Source organism: Camelina sativa, chromosome 7, assembly GCF_000633955.1.
Source record: "Camelina sativa cultivar DH55 chromosome 7, Cs, whole genome shotgun sequence".
Classification (NCBI taxonomy): Eukaryota; Viridiplantae; Streptophyta; class Magnoliopsida; order Brassicales; family Brassicaceae; genus Camelina; species Camelina sativa.
The window spans coordinates 27,900,842-27,918,845 of record NC_025691.1 but is presented as its reverse complement, the minus strand read 5'-3'; the positions used below and the strand labels follow the sequence as shown (position 1 = coordinate 27,918,845).

At 35.4% G+C, this 18,004-nt stretch overlaps 5 protein-coding genes across 7 annotated transcripts in view; 2 read left to right on the top strand and 3 right to left on the bottom strand.

The window, feature by feature from the left end:
* Positions 3,285-6,174, top strand: LOC104702962 (protein CUP-SHAPED COTYLEDON 3-like). 3 transcript variants are annotated; one of them, XM_010418898.2, is made up of 4 exons: positions 3,285-3,372; positions 3,503-3,730; positions 5,118-5,389; positions 5,465-6,174. In XM_010418898.2, the coding sequence occupies exons 2-4, from the start codon at positions 3,544-3,546 to the stop codon at positions 5,957-5,959; spliced, it is 954 nt and encodes a 317-aa protein (XP_010417200.1). In that variant the 5' UTR covers positions 3,285-3,372; positions 3,503-3,543; the 3' UTR covers positions 5,960-6,174. The 3 variants fall into 3 exon arrangements, with proteins under 3 accessions (XP_010417200.1, XP_010417199.1, XP_019083731.1); XM_010418897.2 differs by having other exon boundaries at positions 3,327-3,372; positions 3,500-3,730; XM_019228186.1 differs by lacking the exon at positions 3,285-3,372 and having other exon boundaries at positions 3,386-3,730.
* Positions 6,202-11,168, bottom strand: LOC104702963 (apolipoprotein A-IV). Its single transcript, XM_010418899.2, has 15 exons — positions 10,919-11,168; positions 10,675-10,802; positions 10,499-10,570; positions 10,308-10,421; positions 9,872-9,940; positions 9,664-9,774; positions 9,525-9,587; positions 9,384-9,446; positions 9,144-9,299; positions 8,982-9,050; positions 7,342-7,428; positions 7,148-7,228; positions 6,999-7,060; positions 6,734-6,861; positions 6,202-6,515 (listed from the first exon to the last, which is right to left on the bottom strand). The coding sequence occupies exons 1-14, from the start codon at positions 11,088-11,090 to the stop codon at positions 6,783-6,785; spliced, it is 1,326 nt and encodes a 441-aa protein (XP_010417201.1). The 5' UTR covers positions 11,091-11,168; the 3' UTR covers positions 6,202-6,515; positions 6,734-6,782.
* Positions 11,942-13,279, bottom strand: LOC104705011 (cingulin). The gene is made up of 5 exons (XM_010421004.1): positions 12,995-13,279; positions 12,751-12,878; positions 12,575-12,646; positions 12,384-12,497; positions 11,942-12,016 (listed from the first exon to the last, which is right to left on the bottom strand). The coding sequence occupies exons 1-5, from the start codon at positions 13,164-13,166 to the stop codon at positions 11,942-11,944; spliced, it is 561 nt and encodes a 186-aa protein (XP_010419306.1). The 5' UTR covers positions 13,167-13,279.
* On the bottom strand, positions 14,142-15,479 carry LOC104705010 (cingulin-like). Its single transcript, XM_010421003.1, has 5 exons — positions 15,195-15,479; positions 14,951-15,078; positions 14,775-14,846; positions 14,584-14,697; positions 14,142-14,216 (listed from the first exon to the last, which is right to left on the bottom strand). The coding sequence occupies exons 1-5, from the start codon at positions 15,364-15,366 to the stop codon at positions 14,142-14,144; spliced, it is 561 nt and encodes a 186-aa protein (XP_010419305.1). The 5' UTR covers positions 15,367-15,479.
* LOC104702957 overlaps positions 17,549-18,004 on the top strand; it is a 1,647-nt gene continuing 1,191 nt past the window's right edge. The window contains exons 1-2 of the mRNA XM_010418891.2: positions 17,549-17,778; positions 17,871-18,004. The exon at positions 17,871-18,004 is cut by the window's right edge and continues 2 nt beyond it. Coding sequence (XP_010417193.1) covers positions 17,596-17,778; positions 17,871-18,004 — 317 coding nt within the window. The 5' untranslated portion in view covers positions 17,549-17,595. The remainder of the gene's footprint in view (positions 17,779-17,870) is intronic.

The following is an 18,004-nucleotide window of genomic DNA, read 5'->3' as shown; positions in this document are numbered from 1 at the left end:
CCCCCCCCCTCTTTTAAAAACTTGTTTTCAAACCGCTAATATTTGAAACTGAAACAATATATATATAAGCTTCACTAATGTAACAACAATGTATGTCTAATTCTATATTCGTCGATGTCGTAGATGTCATAAAGTAAAACACAAAAATTATAAGTCGATACTACTATTGGGATTGGACTACAAGGTACGTGTCCATCTCGAAAGATTGTTGCTTGCAAATTTGTGCAAACAATTATTAAATTTAGATAAAAGACAAATCAGCAATACATATATGTATAGAGATTTTTATTGATAATTATACGGTAAAAAAAAATACCAGAATTATATATGAAGTGTGTTACAAGTAGCATACCAAGCATGAATTCCGCATCAATCAAATCCTTTTTTTCCATGAATGTGTCACTTTCTGGTTTAAGTAGATATGTTTATATCAACTTGTAAATCACTAATAAAATATTACTTTTTTCTCGTCATTTTTTATGGAATTACCAAAACAGTTTTTAAATTACATTAGATATGTCTCGGGTAATACATATAACCCACAGGTGGAGCTAGGTTTGTGGTGAGTGGCTCAGTTGTAACACATCGATGAACGTTCACACACCTCGGTGGATACTACCAAAACATACATGTATCCGTATCAATCAAATTACGTTACGTTTTGTAGCAATTTGTGTAGTAGGTGTCCGCCATGCAAAATGAACACAATTAATAAGTACATCATATAGCACAAAGTGCCACTATAGTTTCTATTATCGTGCATATATAGTATTGATTTTTGAAAATTACATATAGTCAAGCAAATTGACTTAATTAAGATTGTTTTCTAACGGAAATTTTTAATAATTCTTCGTAGTAAAAAGTGGTTACCCAATAACATATTAGATTAGGAGTTAATATATAACACACGCAAAGATGATTTGATGAAATGAACGTGTCGTAATTTCTTGTACGAGTGAGTATATCTTAACATTTTGAAGATTTTGAACTGTAAACAGATTATAACAATCTTTTAACATATTTTTGCTAATAAAAAAAATCGTTATACGTAATGGTGATAGCTTCGGAGGAAACATTAAGACTAAAATGTACAAAGAACGGTAGGTTCCTAATGATCGGGACACTCGTCCTTGATTGAAGACGCATTTCGTTTTCTTACATGAAGTGTTTGATAAGTTAAACCTATTGTATTTTCTGGAAGACTATGAATATATATGAGGGAAAATACTATAATATATATAGTATTATATCTTCTCAAAGTATAATTGTCGTGGCTATTTTCAAAATCGGCATGTTTCATCTGATAGAATTCTAATATATTATTTTAGTTAACGAAAATTTGAGCAACATAGTTTATTAACTCAGTGGTGTCGTCCAAAAAATAGATAATTTTATCGATAAATACACTTGATTGCGGTTAAATGTCTACTAATTAAGCGAATTTGTGCAATTTTCTTGTACTTTTGATGACGTAGTCCAAGCTAATTGTTTCTAAATATGAGAATATTAATGTACGTAAATATGTTGTTGTTTGTGATCAAGTTCTTCATATCCTATACTACTAGCTAGTAAGTCAAACCGGAATTTCTAAATGAAATGTTGGGTTTCTACTTATTAATTACTACTATATAAGCCTCTTTGTCGGGTATCATTAATATTTTAGGACAAGTCGTAAAAAGTTTTGGAGCAAACCAATAGTGTGTCCGCAATATTTGGACCGTAAAGGAAATGTGATTATCTATTAAGTAATTTATACCAAATGATCTCGAAGTGAGAGTACCTAAAGTGCTAGGTTGAGTTACCAATTGGTAAATTTTGTTGTTACTAAATCTCTTTAACAACATTTTTCTTCTTTGTGAATAGTAATGGAGCAAATGAATCCGCGGGTTGTTGAATGATTATATGAAATCCTTAAAGATACAATTGAAGGAGACAACAATTATACAAACAGTCATCCATATTATATCTTTGGTAAAAGTCCCAATTTTTTTTCTTTTCCAAATTGAAGTATAAGATACATTATAGAACTAATTAATATTGGTCATTTTGTGGTCTTGATAGGAAGAGATTTTTTTGTTCAAACTAATCATAGTCATCATCAGCAATATTTAAGAGAAATCATCATCATTTATCTTTCAAACCTTTAATGATTTAGCAATAATTAAGGTTGTTGATTCCTAGTGATAAACTATTTCTAGGCTCATTTGCAGATTTGGATAATAGTAGGGAGACAAAACGATCCTTTTTTTTTCTCACTCGATTCGACTCACAATAATAAAAGAAAAAGAACATAACCGAATCTCATGTAAATAAACACCAAGTCTAGTAAACAATGAACATGAATGGATAGAAAAATGTGTTCAAAAGACAAAGTCGTCAGCTTTATATTTTATTAATATGTATATGATTACATAGAAAAAATAATTTTTGGAATAATATTAATTGTTCAGGTGAGAAAAACTATATTACCTCTATTGGTCCACCTCTATACTATTCCCTTTTCTTCCCTTAAAGTGTTATTTAGTACCATTTTATTTGTAAAACTAAATCACAAATGAATGCAAAATATATACAATTTTGACTCTTTAAGCATCGACCATTGGTTCATTTACAGGCCAATCATATAAAAGAATTCTATACATTTTGATATGATCCGAGCCTAGGAACAAAATGAACTGAATCGTGGGAGATACGACACCAACACGTAATTATTTCAGGGGATATATATATGTATAAGGTAAGATGAATTAGTAAGGGTCCTAAAAGGAGAATTTCTTGACCAACTACACAAAATAAACAAAGGATAAAATTTGGACGTGGGAGGTTAAGCTGCATGTACCTTGTACTTGAAGACCCTTATTAGGTGAGAGCTTCATGCACACTCTCTCTAGTCTCTTCCACATTTTCCTCTTTTTTCTACATTATAATTTCTACTCGATAAGATAGTATAATGTTAATTCAATTATTTATAGATAATCACATAAACACTAAAATGTAAATACTTACAAAGCAGTATCTTATTATAAAGCAGTCTTCATTTTAAAGTTCCATGTCTTTCAATCTTGGATGGTAACTGTAATTGGGTTTCCTAAATATGCAAGAACTTAAATATTGTATATATTATAATTAATAAATTTATAAAGGCAAAACCGTGTTATAGTAATTGTTTTTTTAATAACATGCACGACAAAGTAAGAAGAAAAGAAGAAAAAACCCTACCCTTATTTTGTCTTCTTTGTCTTTTTCGCTTCTTCCTTCATAATTTCCTCCTTAGAATAGTCGCAAGTCATCCCTGTCTAGTGATATATAAATACCACCAAAACCCTAATCTCATAAAAGTTTTGGTTGTCTGGTTTTTCTTCTTCCATACAAGTAAGCCCAATATATCTCACCCTATACTTGTCATATCTCGTGTTGTTTTTTTCTTTTCGAATTCCTCTTTTAGTACCTTTATCTTATGGATTGTGAATCTTAGAGATGTTACTATATGTGTTTCAAGGAGATATTGAAAGGTTCTTGGACCTGGACTAAAGATCATATAAAATGGAACAAGGAGATCACCAACAGCAGAAGAAAGAAGAAGAAGCTTTGCCGCCAGGTTTCAGATTTCATCCAACGGATGAGGAGCTAATATCTTTTTACTTGGTTAATAAGATCGCCGATCAAAACTTCACCGGCAAAGCAATCGCCGATGTTGATCTCAACAAGTCCGAACCGTGGGAGCTTCCTGGTACGTTATTTACTCTTAAGACTTTCTTCCTACACACGCGCGCGCGCGCACACACACATAAAAGATCACATGTATATCTCTTCGATATGTAGATAAATATTTTTTTTTGATGGGTAGATAGATACATGTGCATATTGATATACATCGTTGATTTTATTCAAGATTGGTATGACCTTATTTATTTGGGTTAGAAAATATCCGAAGCAATTTTTTGAACATATTAAAAACCAAAATTATGTGTTCTTCTACTTTAAGCATATATATGGTATACATACATGAGGAAATTGATAGAAATGAGTCATTGAATGCTAAGAACATGCCACATGTATATATATATATATATGTGTGTATGTATATACTAGATCTACACATGTACACATAAATAATGATCTTCTATTTTGGGAAGCATCTAAAAGTTCATAACATATATTTACACCCACTATATATATAATTCGCCTTATGAAAATGCATGCAATAATGTCATGAGGATATTCTAGATACTAGTCGTAAGTCAGTTAGTGTAAAAGAGAGTACATTGGTTGTAATTCCTTTGTATTAGCTATCCCAATCACAATCTATAAAACTATTTTCTTGTACTATAAACTAATGAATTTTGCCCCCAAAAAAAAGCTAAGGGATAAGCATGTGGTTGTGGTGTGAAGGCTAGATAGATGTAAAAATCTTTTTTCCCTTTTTCCTTTCGGTCACAATATAAATGTAAAATATATGGAATACATTAATTTATCAAAAAAATCTTTGGAGTAGATGAAGTTTCCTTAAAAAATGCTCGGTATAGAAAGAGAGAGAGAAAAAAGTAAGCATGTATCTTGAAAATAGAAAGTCACACGATGAAGTTTCCTAACAAACATTAGTTACATGAACGGAAGTCATGCATTCACTACCGTACGTACGTTAATTTCTCATCAACTTATTTTGTCTTTACTTCCATCCATAATCAAGATATTGATAAACTAACATTATCTTTGTTTCTTATCTAGTTATCTTAGTTCCAAACTGTGCGGATTATTCAGCTTAATAACACATTTTTTAAAAATATAACTTTATAACATAACAAATCACTCATCTAAAAAACCTAATTTATTAACATTCATCATTACTCAGCTCAAAATGTATCCACTATTTTACAGTTAACTTCATTACTCTAGGATTCATCTGACATACCAATACCATTTTTTCAAAGAGTCGCTTTACTAATCGTCACAACATAATATATTATTACCGTCGATTATAGAAGCAGAAAGCTTAATTATTAGTAATATATATGTTAACATTTTGGAAATATATCAAAAATATATATATATATATATATATATAGTTAATTCGCCAAGTTATTCACAAAGTTTCTGTTTGAGTAAATTGTTGATAGAGAAGGCGAAGATGGGAGGAAAAGAATGGTACTTTTTCAGTCTACGGGACCGGAAGTACCCGACAGGGGTGAGGACGAATAGGGCGACGAATACAGGATATTGGAAAACCACCGGAAAAGACAAAGAGATATATAATAGCACAACATCGGAGTTAGTCGGAATGAAGAAGACTTTGGTCTTCTACAGAGGAAGAGCTCCTCGTGGGGAGAAGACTAGTTGGGTCATGCATGAATATCGACTTCACTCTAAGTCTTCCTACAGAAACTCCAAGGTATAATATTTTCCCTCTTTGTTTTTTGTTACATAATTCTTATTTCGTCATCTATGATGGTACACGTAAATGCAGCAAGACGAGTGGGTAGTGTGTAGAGTATTCAAGAAAACAGAAGCAACCAAGAAATACATAAGCAGCAGTAGCAGCAGCACGAGTCATAACCACAACCACGCAAGAGCCTCATTACTATCAACCAATAACAACAACCCTAATTACTCATCAGACCTCCTTCAACTCCCACCGCATCTACACCCACACCCAAGCCTCAATATTAACCAGTCCATCATGGCTAATGCGGTTCACCTAGCCGAGCTCTCTAGGGTCTTCCGTGCCTCCACAAGCACCACCATGGACTCTGCTCATCATCAGCAGCTAATGAACTACAACGTCCACATGCCTGTCTCAGGGCTCAATCTCAACCTTGGCGGTGCACTGGTCCAGCCGCCTCCTGTTGTGTCACTCGAGGATGTCGCCTCGGTTAGTGCTTCGTTCAACGGCGAAAACGGGTTTGGAAATGTGGAGATGAGCCAGTGCATGGACTTGGATGGATACTGGCCATCTTATTAAGTGGTAATTGTCACCTTATGTTATGGTTCTTAATTTGTTTGCACGCGGAAGAAAGTTCCCTTTACTTGTCAGTAAAACCTTTTTGTTTGTTTTTATTGTCGCATTTGTTTACCTATTCTAGGAAGATATCAAGATTCAAAGGTTAGTCAAGCCAATTATGGTGTGACTCTTATGATTTTCAGTTACACATATATAAAAGCTGTAATATTAATATTTCCCAATATTTCAAAAAGGATAAAAGAAAAAAAAAACCATGGGTTTTAAAAAAGAGTAATGGAGGAACTCCCAAATTTATCCACAATAAATCACAAAATACTCAAACCAAGCCCTTGCTAGATTTCCTCTAGATGTCTAATCTTCTCTGTATAAAAAGACTGAAAACTTTATATCCAAAAGGTATCTCAAAAACGGAGAGAGAGAGAGAGAAGAAACACTTGTGCACAGCGAGCTTAAACCATAAGATACCTCTAACATAAGCTGTCTCTTTCATACTAACGAAGAAAACATATAGACTGTTGCTGAAGCACAAAGAGAACGCATCAAAATCCGTCTTTACCTGCAAGAGTATAGCGAAAGGTCAAGTCACTTGACACAAATCACTCCAAAGATTTAACCTCAGTCACTAGTGAGTAATAGCTTTTACACTATATGAGCATTTAACATAAGTCTATGGAAAGTAAGTTCTGGCTTGGCCTATCGACCTATTCAACGACTGCACATTCTTTGTTCCAGATCCATTCTGCGACGTGTATTTAAGCAGAATGTAAGATGTACCTCTAATATTTATAGCACGCGGAAGTGACAACAGCATAATCATGTGACTTCACTTGTCAGAATGACCCCTTTTGGCCTTACGGCGAGTATGGTGATGAGGCTGTCTGATAGGCTTCTTTGTCTTTGTGCTGCAATAAACATATAACAAACTCACTGAAGGTCATTAAGTGAAATCGAGAATGGAGTATCTGTACTAACTAGAGAGCAATATACTGAAAGTTAATATTAACATCTTATAGATAATGATTGTTTATAAGAAACTTGCCAGAAGAGCGAACAGAGAAATTTGTACACTATGAAGATAGGTAACGCCAACAAAGCAGAGGCCTGCAGTGAACAGTTCAACATTTAAGCTGAGAGGCAAAAGAACAAAAAAGCATGATGTCTTAAAGAGTACAAGACCAGAAAACATACCGTAAACCAAATGAACTCTTTCGTGGCAAAAGGTTCCATCAGCTCATGGCTCTTCAATTTTCTTTCGACATTGGCTTGAAGCTTCACAGATAGACACACTTATCAGCTTAAAAGACAACATATTCCTCCAGAAATGGTACTACTATTCATAACTCGAATGTATATATAATATACACAGTGCTTCCCATTCTGACCTGATGGTGATACGTTGAGGCAGATTTTAGGGACTCTTTGTAGATGTGAACCGCCTTCTTTGTGTAAGGTTTCATGGTAGCTCTCACCTTATCAACATGTGGTTTTGTGGCCGTGGCTACTTGATCAACGTATGGCTTGCTAAATTTTTTAGCCTCCTGGAGAGCAAAAACAGAACGCATTAAGTGGATATTGTCATCAACGATAAGCTGAAAGACTAATATCAAAAAGAAAAAGAAAAAATACTTCACCTGGTAATATGGATCTACATGTTCTTGAAACTTAACAATATGTGGAGTAACTGCACTCTTGGAAGCATGGTAAGCCTCTTTCGCTTTGGTAGATAGTGTTTGCACGTGTGGCTCAACATGTGTTTTAACAGTCTCTTTCATGGCCGGAATATATTTCTGGAAACAGAATTGCATAAGCATAAGCATAACCATAAGAGCCTCATGAGGAGTAATGATAGACATTGGTTGTAAGCTGCTTACAGTTTTAACATTAGCCATGTGCGGTTTAGCCCATTTTTCAGCTTGATTTTTGGCTTGTGTCACCTAATAGATAATTAAACTTCATTAGACATACGTTTCCTTAAATAGACATGTATCATCATACGAATGGATAAACAGTACCTTATGAGTTACTTTCTCCATAATTGGTTTTCCGTGGGCGTCCCAATGTGTCCCAGCAACAGTCTGAGTTCAGGAAGTGCCGACTTTAGTTGAGAAAATCTATTGCGTCAGAAAGTCGTAAGAGACAAACTTTATTTACCTGAAATTTAGCCCAGTGTACAACAAGCCAAGGGGGAAGCCACGCGCCATGAACCTCCATCAGTTCCTTAGCCTTTGTGGTTGCTTCATACTTTGTCCGCACCATTTCTTCCTATAATTTCATTTTGATAAGATTAAAAAGTGATGGAAAAAAAACCCAAAAGTCGAGGAGAACCAAACCAAAAACCATGAGCACCATATCATCATACCTCGGAGAGTTTAAGAGCACGCTCAAGTTTTCGTATTTTGTTCTTCTGCTCTTCATTTGTCTTGTGAAACTGCAGGACTCTCTTGTTAAAATTTGGCAAAAAAAAAACAAAAAGCACACATCCATACTTGACTTGCATACAATTCCAAAATCTACATTAAAACCAAACATCGACTTTGAAAAGGAGTTGTCCTGTAGAACAGATAATATAACTAGGACACAAAAACTCCAAAGGGAAGACCAAAAAAAAAAAGTCACTCAGAGCTATATTTAATTGGCTAAAACCTTAAGAAAACCCAGCAAAAGATGAAACAAGGTAGATAAATAAGAAAAATCAATTACTTTGCACGACCAGAGTTAAGCTATATAAATGATTAACAGAGATACTAATAACGTGACTCACGAGAAAAAGGAAGCAAAGGATGTAAAGAACATACTTTCTCAAGTCTCGAGTTCAATTCATTTAGCTTTTTCTCGGCTGCACTACTCCGTGCTTCTGTGGATTCTTTCTCCTTGTTTTTTTGCTCTAGAAAGTTCTTGAGTACCTCAACCTGAAACGTTGAGAATAAGAATTAAGCAGCATAAATGCATATACAAGATGAGTTCTCAAAAAATAAAGATCTCTCACCTGCTTCTCTAACTCAGCNTTCATGGTAGCTCTCACCTTATCAACATGTGGTTTTGTGGCCGTGGCTACTTGATCAACGTATGGCTTGCTAAATTTTTTAGCCTCCTGGAGAGCAAAAACAGAACGCATTAAGTGGATATTGTCATCAACGATAAGCTGAAAGACTAATATCAAAAAGAAAAAGAAAAAATACTTCACCTGGTAATATGGATCTACATGTTCTTGAAACTTAACAATATGTGGAGTAACTGCACTCTTGGAAGCATGGTAAGCCTCTTTCGCTTTGGTAGATAGTGTTTGCACGTGTGGCTCAACATGTGTTTTAACAGTCTCTTTCATGGCCGGAATATATTTCTGGAAACAGAATTGCATAAGCATAAGCATAACCATAAGAGCCTCATGAGGAGTAATGATAGACATTGGTTGTAAGCTGCTTACAGTTTTAACATTAGCCATGTGCGGTTTAGCCCATTTTTCAGCTTGATTTTTGGCTTGTGTCACCTAATAGATAATTAAACTTCATTAGACATACGTTTCCTTAAATAGACATGTATCATCATACGAATGGATAAACAGTACCTTATGAGTTACTTTCTCCATAATTGGTTTTCCGTGGGCGTCCCAATGTGTCCCAGCAACAGTCTGAGTTCAGGAAGTGCCGACTTTAGTTGAGAAAATCTATTGCGTCAGAAAGTCGTAAGAGACAAACTTTATTTACCTGAAATTTAGCCCAGTGTACAACAAGCCAAGGGGGAAGCCACGCGCCATGAACCTCCATCAGTTCCTTAGCCTTTGTGGTTGCTTCATACTTTGTCCGCACCATTTCTTCCTATAATTTCATTTTGATAAGATTAAAAAGTGATGGAAAAAAAACCCAAAAGTCGAGGAGAACCAAACCAAAAACCATGAGCACCATATCATCATACCTCGGAGAGTTTAAGAGCACGCTCAAGTTTTCGTATTTTGTTCTTCTGCTCTTCATTTGTCTTGTGAAACTGCAGGACTCTCTTGTTAAAATTTGGCAAAAAAAAAACAAAAAGCACACATCCATACTTGACTTGCATACAATTCCAAAATCTACATTAAAACCAAACATCGACTTTGAAAAGGAGTTGTCCTGTAGAACAGATAATATAACTAGGACACAAAAACTCCAAAGGGAAGACCAAAAAAAAAAAGTCACTCAGAGCTATATTTAATTGGCTAAAACCTTAAGAAAACCCAGCAAAAGATGAAACAAGGTAGATAAATAAGAAAAATCAATTACTTTGCACGACCAGAGTTAAGCTATATAAATGATTAACAGAGATACTAATAACGTGACTCACGAGAAAAAGGAAGCAAAGGATGTAAAGAACATACTTTCTCAAGTCTCGAGTTCAATTCATTTAGCTTTTTCTCGGCTGCACTACTCCGTGCTTCTGTGGATTCTTTCTCCTTGTTTTTTTGCTCTAGAAAGTTCTTGAGTACCTCAACCTGAAACGTTGAGAATAAGAATTAAGCAGCATAAATGCATATACAAGATGAGTTCTCAAAAAATAAAGATCTCTCACCTGCTTCTCTAACTCAGCAGCTCGTGCTTGTGCTTTGCTCAACAATTCCACAGAATCTGATGAACCTTTTTTCTGAAAACAAGTGAAGGAAGATTACAAAACTGAAGCTGAAAGCAAGATTACAAATCTATACAACGAAGTGTAAGACACCATAACAATAAGATATGCATGCATACCTTTAGTGAAGAAACCTCAGTCTCCAAAGAAGCAACTTTGGCTTGTCTCTCTTGAAGAAGCTTCTCCTTCTCTGCTACTAACTCTTCTCTCCCTTTAAGTTCTCTTGTTTTCTCATCAATTTGAGATTCTTCACAAAACCCCAAAACAAACAAAATTAAAAATAAAAAAAAAAACATCAAAATTAGAGAATTCGCACAAAAGTTAAAAAAATCGAAGTAACTGTAAGATTCCGAGTGTAAAAACCTAGGGCACGGATTTTAGCATTAAGTTGATCCAATTCGATTTCACCGCCGTCGGATCGGTGTTTCGGTTCTTCACCGCCGTCGATTCCAGCGTCGGCGAAGACAAGACAAGTGGTGAAATTGAAAACCAAGGCGAGAAATAGTAACAAAGCCACGAGTTTCGCGGCCGCCATGTTCTGAATAAACTAACGAAGAAGATTGATTTCGCCGGAGAATTTGCCAACAGAAAACAGTTTTTTTTTTTTTTTTTTGGGTTCTCTCTTCTTCGAATTTGTTTGTTTGATCAAATTGGACTTTAAAACAAAAAAAGGACGACAAGTTTTTTTTTTTTGTGTGTGTGTGTGAGTGTGATGAGAGTGTGGTTTGGTGACTAACACGTGGCAATATATTCTCAGGATACGGAAAGAAAACTTACTACTGAGAAGGTAAAGTATAAAAGTCACTGTGACTCATTTTTTTTTTTTAATGTCTCAAATTGTATTAATGTTTCTCTTACTATCTTTGAAAAAAAAAAAANTAGACATTGGTTGTAAGCTGCTTACAGTTTTAACATTAGCCATGTGCGGTTTAGCCCATTTTTCAGCTTGATTTTTGGCTTGTGTCACCTAATAGATAATTAAACTTCATTAGACATACGTTTCCTTAAATAGACATGTATCATCATACGAATGGATAAACAGTACCTTATGAGTTACTTTCTCCATAATTGGTTTTCCGTGGGCGTCCCAATGTGTCCCAGCAACAGTCTGAGTTCAGGAAGTGCCGACTTTAGTTGAGAAAATCTATTGCGTCAGAAAGTCGTAAGAGACAAACTTTATTTACCTGAAATTTAGCCCAGTGTACAACAAGCCAAGGGGGAAGCCACGCGCCATGAACCTCCATCAGTTCCTTAGCCTTTGTGGTTGCTTCATACTTTGTCCGCACCATTTCTTCCTATAATTTCATTTTGATAAGATTAAAAAGTGATGGAAAAAAAACCCAAAAGTCGAGGAGAACCAAACCAAAAACCATGAGCACCATATCATCATACCTCGGAGAGTTTAAGAGCACGCTCAAGTTTTCGTATTTTGTTCTTCTGCTCTTCATTTGTCTTGTGAAACTGCAGGACTCTCTTGTTAAAATTTGGCAAAAAAAAAACAAAAAGCACACATCCATACTTGACTTGCATACAATTCCAAAATCTACATTAAAACCAAACATCGACTTTGAAAAGGAGTTGTCCTGTAGAACAGATAATATAACTAGGACACAAAAACTCCAAAGGGAAGACCAAAAAAAAAAAGTCACTCAGAGCTATATTTAATTGGCTAAAACCTTAAGAAAACCCAGCAAAAGATGAAACAAGGTAGATAAATAAGAAAAATCAATTACTTTGCACGACCAGAGTTAAGCTATATAAATGATTAACAGAGATACTAATAACGTGACTCACGAGAAAAAGGAAGCAAAGGATGTAAAGAACATACTTTCTCAAGTCTCGAGTTCAATTCATTTAGCTTTTTCTCGGCTGCACTACTCCGTGCTTCTGTGGATTCTTTCTCCTTGTTTTTTTGCTCTAGAAAGTTCTTGAGTACCTCAACCTGAAACGTTGAGAATAAGAATTAAGCAGCATAAATGCATATACAAGATGAGTTCTCAAAAAATAAAGATCTCTCACCTGCTTCTCTAACTCAGCAGCTCGTGCTTGTGCTTTGCTCAACAATTCCACAGAATCTGATGAACCTTTTTTCTGAAAACAAGTGAAGGAAGATTACAAAACTGAAGCTGAAAGCAAGATTACAAATCTATACAACGAAGTGTAAGACACCATAACAATAAGATATGCATGCATACCTTTAGTGAAGAAACCTCAGTCTCCAAAGAAGCAACTTTGGCTTGTCTCTCTTGAAGAAGCTTCTCCTTCTCTGCTACTAACTCTTCTCTCCCTTTAAGTTCTCTTGTTTTCTCATCAATTTGAGATTCTTCACAAAACCCCAAAACAAACAAAATTAAAAATAAAAAAAAAAACATCAAAATTAGAGAATTCGCACAAAAGTTAAAAAAATCGAAGTAACTGTAAGATTCCGAGTGTAAAAACCTAGGGCACGGATTTTAGCATTAAGTTGATCCAATTCGATTTCACCGCCGTCGGATCGGTGTTTCGGTTCTTCACCGCCGTCGATTCCAGCGTCGGCGAAGACAAGACAAGTGGTGAAATTGAAAACCAAGGCGAGAAATAGTAACAAAGCCACGAGTTTCGCGGCCGCCATGTTCTGAATAAACTAACGAAGAAGATTGATTTCGCCGGAGAATTTGCCAACAGAAAACAGGTTTTTTTTTTTTTTTTTGGGTTCTCTCTTCTTCGAATTTGTTTGTTTGATCAAATTGGACTTTAAAACAAAAAAAGGACGACAAGTTTTTTTTTTTTGTGTGTGTGTGTGAGTGTGATGAGAGTGTGGTTTGGTGACTAACACGTGGCAATATATTCTCAGGATACGGAAAGAAAACTTACTACTGAGAAGGTAAAGTATAAAAGTCACTGTGACTCATTTTTTTTTTTTAATGTCTCAAATTGTATTAATGTTTCTCTTACTATCTTTGAAAAAAAAAAAACTAAATTGGTTTGGTTTGGAATCTATATACATCTTATACAGTATCCATAATTATGTGAATACTTGTTCCCATAAGTGTTTTTTTTTTGTGATTATTACATAATGTTTAAAGTTAGATTTATTTCTATACAAATACAATCTTGGAATAATCAGTATTAAAATTGTTTTCGGTTATAAATTAACTTAAAAACATTCTGTAATAAACTAATAGAGTAATGTTTTTGGGTTGCACTTGCACATGTGCGCACAAAGCTCAATGGCTAAGGGTAGGTGGATAGGTTACCTACCAGTTCTTCATAATTTACTCGATTAAGCTATCGTACCTACCAGTACGCAGAGTCAGATAGGTTTTTTCTTTTGTTGCATGTTGGTGTTTAGTTTGCTACTGGTTTTAGAATCGAGTAAATATCATCATGCATATTCGATTGTGCTTTGAGCTTTCCTTTCTCCATGTTCTTCATAATTTCCACNCACGCGCCATGAACCTCCATCAGTTCCTTAGCCTTTGTGGTTGCTTCATACTTTGTCCGCACCATTTCTTCCTATAATTTCATTTTGATAAGATTAAAAAGTGATGGAAAAAAAACCCAAAAGTCGAGGAGAACCAAACCAAAAACCATGAGCACCATATCATCATACCTCGGAGAGTTTAAGAGCACGCTCAAGTTTTCGTATTTTGTTCTTCTGCTCTTCATTTGTCTTGTGAAACTGCAGGACTCTCTTGTTAAAATTTGGCAAAAAAAAAACAAAAAGCACACATCCATACTTGACTTGCATACAATTCCAAAATCTACATTAAAACCAAACATCGACTTTGAAAAGGAGTTGTCCTGTAGAACAGATAATATAACTAGGACACAAAAACTCCAAAGGGAAGACCAAAAAAAAAAAGTCACTCAGAGCTATATTTAATTGGCTAAAACCTTAAGAAAACCCAGCAAAAGATGAAACAAGGTAGATAAATAAGAAAAATCAATTACTTTGCACGACCAGAGTTAAGCTATATAAATGATTAACAGAGATACTAATAACGTGACTCACGAGAAAAAGGAAGCAAAGGATGTAAAGAACATACTTTCTCAAGTCTCGAGTTCAATTCATTTAGCTTTTTCTCGGCTGCACTACTCCGTGCTTCTGTGGATTCTTTCTCCTTGTTTTTTTGCTCTAGAAAGTTCTTGAGTACCTCAACCTGAAACGTTGAGAATAAGAATTAAGCAGCATAAATGCATATACAAGATGAGTTCTCAAAAAATAAAGATCTCTCACCTGCTTCTCTAACTCAGCAGCTCGTGCTTGTGCTTTGCTCAACAATTCCACAGAATCTGATGAACCTTTTTTCTGAAAACAAGTGAAGGAAGATTACAAAACTGAAGCTGAAAGCAAGATTACAAATCTATACAACGAAGTGTAAGACACCATAACAATAAGATATGCATGCATACCTTTAGTGAAGAAACCTCAGTCTCCAAAGAAGCAACTTTGGCTTGTCTCTCTTGAAGAAGCTTCTCCTTCTCTGCTACTAACTCTTCTCTCCCTTTAAGTTCTCTTGTTTTCTCATCAATTTGAGATTCTTCACAAAACCCCAAAACAAACAAAATTAAAAATAAAAAAAAAAACATCAAAATTAGAGAATTCGCACAAAAGTTAAAAAAATCGAAGTAACTGTAAGATTCCGAGTGTAAAAACCTAGGGCACGGATTTTAGCATTAAGTTGATCCAATTCGATTTCACCGCCGTCGGATCGGTGTTTCGGTTCTTCACCGCCGTCGATTCCAGCGTCGGCGAAGACAAGACAAGTGGTGAAATTGAAAACCAAGGCGAGAAATAGTAACAAAGCCACGAGTTTCGCGGCCGCCATGTTCTGAATAAACTAACGAAGAAGATTGATTTCGCCGGAGAATTTGCCAACAGAAAACAGGTTTTTTTTTTTTTTTTTGGGTTCTCTCTTCTTCGAATTTGTTTGTTTGATCAAATTGGACTTTAAAACAAAAAAAGGACGACAAGTTTTTTTTTTTTGTGTGTGTGTGTGAGTGTGATGAGAGTGTGGTTTGGTGACTAACACGTGGCAATATATTCTCAGGATACGGAAAGAAAACTTACTACTGAGAAGGTAAAGTATAAAAGTCACTGTGACTCATTTTTTTTTTTTAATGTCTCAAATTGTATTAATGTTTCTCTTACTATCTTTGAAAAAAAAAAAACTAAATTGGTTTGGTTTGGAATCTATATACATCTTATACAGTATCCATAATTATGTGAATACTTGTTCCCATAAGTGTTTTTTTTTTGTGATTATTACATAATGTTTAAAGTTAGATTTATTTCTATACAAATACAATCTTGGAATAATCAGTATTAAAATTGTTTTCGGTTATAAATTAACTTAAAAACATTCTGTAATAAACTAATAGAGTAATGTTTTTGGGTTGCACTTGCACATGTGCGCACAAAGCTCAATGGCTAAGGGTAGGTGGATAGGTTACCTACCAGTTCTTCATAATTTACTCGATTAAGCTATCGTACCTACCAGTACGCAGAGTCAGATAGGTTTTTTCTTTTGTTGCATGTTGGTGTTTAGTTTGCTACTGGTTTTAGAATCGAGTAAATATCATCATGCATATTCGATTGTGCTTTGAGCTTTCCTTTCTCCATGTTCTTCATAATTTCCACCAGTTCGTCCAAGCACCACTCTGACTCTGCGTACTGAATCGAGAAGAACACAAGTGCGATTTGCGACTCCTTGATCCTGTCGAAAAGGATCTCAAGACGTGCCCCCCTGGGCTCTTCCTCGTCGATATAGTACTTTATATTATTCTCCCTCAAGGCCTTCTTCAGAAAGCCTATGAAGCCAAGGCGAAGATCAGCCCCCCGGAAACTGATGAACACTTGAGGCAGCCATTCAGAGAGTAGTTTTTCCGTGGAAGCAGCGGGGGTGGTGATGGTCGCCATCGGAGATTTTTATCGGTCAACGTTAACTATCGGTCAGCTTATACCAAATGCTTACTACCCACCAATAATCACCAACTAATCATGGTAAGATCTATTCAACTATGGTGAGGCTAGACTTGCTTATCATTTTCATCTTTATATAATCTTAACTAGCTAAGATAATTAAATGTCCATGCCCTGTACAGTTGACAATTTGTATGGATCGGAGTTCAACTCTTAGACTTAGACAATAATCTTTCATCAATATTTAATTTTCCTGATCATTTTCTATTTTTAAGTCTAATTTAAACTTCAGAACTTAACCAAACTTTGTCTTTTATACCGAAATTAACTGACTTAGAAGCAAATATTGAAATTTTCCGCAATAAACCTAACTGAATATTCAGTGCAACTTCGACAACAACATTTCTTTCTTTAGGAGAACCGAACCAAACTTACTTAAACTTTCCCAAAAATTGTTAGGTCAAAAAGGTTTTTTGTGTTTTGCTTCACCTTGTAATCTTGTATGTTTAGAGTAACAAAGACTCACACTTACAAATTAAAGTCTTCAAATCTGAACATAAATTCTCCCTTACTTTGAGTCGCGCAACCTTTGATCTCTTCATACGATATGTCACTTCAAACTCAATAACGGTTTCAGTATAAAGACATTTCTCTTCATCGTCATCTTCATTTTTTGTTGATATACAATCCAACCAACTCGTAAAGCCAATAAAGACATGAGACGACACAAGCTTCCGTGGTGGGTCACTTGGTTGGTTCGCTCCAACCTCAATTGAGACTCCCTGATCGAGCAAGGCCTAAGCAATGGTAGCCGCACATTGAATTTAAGCGATTGGTAACTGAGAAGGTTCCGTTACTTGTAATAATTACTACAACAACGTATGAGAGCTCTCTTGTTCGTGTTTAATTGACGACACACTCTATAGCTCTTCGAATTCAGTAAAACTCATACTACAGCTCAAAAAGCTTCTGTTATGGGTTTATTTTTGATCCAAATTAATGGGCCTTCATATGACCCATTATCAGCCCACTAATTACTGTACCGGACTTTGTGTTGACTGCTGTTGAGTGAGAGAATCAACCGCCGCGGAAGTTGGTTGGATTGGGAAAGAAAAGAAAAGAAAAAAAAAAAAAAATGGCGACTTGGATAATGTTACATCCTCCGAATTCATCTTATTTACGTCTCATGCCATCATCACCATCACCGTCGGCGGCTTCATCCACGTCGCGTCGAAGTAACCGTTGTCTCTTTAAGCCATTCCGATGCGTTCCACTTCAGCAACAACAAGATCCCCAGCTCGTCGAGCAGTCGCAGCAGGTACCAAAAACAAACAAAAATGTCTATGAATTTGAATTCGAATTCGTCTGTAATTTTCGAAATTTGAGGATTTTTTTTTGTTTTCGCTGAAGGGTGATTTCGATGGAGCTGTGATTCTGTGTGAGGATTGTAACGGGAAAGGATGGTTGCTCTGCGATTTCTGTAAAGGTCAGAAAACAAATGTGAAATCTGAGAACAATCGAATCTATCGACGATGCCCAACCTG

What these genes read in the sequence shown, in the direction of transcription:
- LOC104705010 (XM_010421003.1), bottom strand. Translation starts at nt 15,366, where the DNA reads ATGGCGGCCGCGAAACTCGTGGCTTTGTTACTATTTCTCGCCTTGGTT. An exon ending in TGCTAAAATCCGTGCCCTAG is followed by an intron (nt 15,079 to 15,194) that starts GTTTTTACACTC and finishes GGTTTTGTGAAG; the next exon opens with AATCTCAAATTGATGAGAAA. An exon ending in TGAACTCGAGACTTGAGAAA is followed by an intron (nt 14,217 to 14,583) that starts GTATGTTCTTTA and finishes AGAGTCCTGCAG; the next exon opens with TTTCACAAGACAAATGAAGA.
- LOC104702962 (XM_010418898.2), top strand. Translation starts at nt 3,544, where the DNA reads ATGGAACAAGGAGATCACCAACAGCAGAAGAAAGAAGAAGAAGCTTTG. An exon ending in CGAACCGTGGGAGCTTCCTG is followed by an intron (nt 3,731 to 5,117) that starts GTACGTTATTTA and finishes AATTGTTGATAG; the next exon opens with AGAAGGCGAAGATGGGAGGA. An exon ending in CTTCCTACAGAAACTCCAAG is followed by an intron (nt 5,390 to 5,464) that starts GTATAATATTTT and finishes ACGTAAATGCAG; the next exon opens with CAAGACGAGTGGGTAGTGTG.
- LOC104705011 (XM_010421004.1), bottom strand. Translation starts at nt 13,166, where the DNA reads ATGGCGGCCGCGAAACTCGTGGCTTTGTTACTATTTCTCGCCTTGGTT. An exon ending in TGCTAAAATCCGTGCCCTAG is followed by an intron (nt 12,879 to 12,994) that starts GTTTTTACACTC and finishes GGTTTTGTGAAG; the next exon opens with AATCTCAAATTGATGAGAAA. An exon ending in CTGAGGTTTCTTCACTAAAG is followed by an intron (nt 12,647 to 12,750) that starts GTATGCATGCAT and finishes ACTTGTTTTCAG; the next exon opens with AAAAAAGGTTCATCAGATTC.
- LOC104702963 (XM_010418899.2), bottom strand. Translation starts at nt 11,090, where the DNA reads ATGGCGGCCGCGAAACTCGTGGCTTTGTTACTATTTCTCGCCTTGGTT. An exon ending in TGAACTCGAGACTTGAGAAA is followed by an intron (nt 9,941 to 10,307) that starts GTATGTTCTTTA and finishes AGAGTCCTGCAG; the next exon opens with TTTCACAAGACAAATGAAGA. An exon ending in CCTCAACGTATCACCATCAG is followed by an intron (nt 7,229 to 7,341) that starts GTCAGAATGGGA and finishes CTATCTGTGAAG; the next exon opens with CTTCAAGCCAATGTCGAAAG.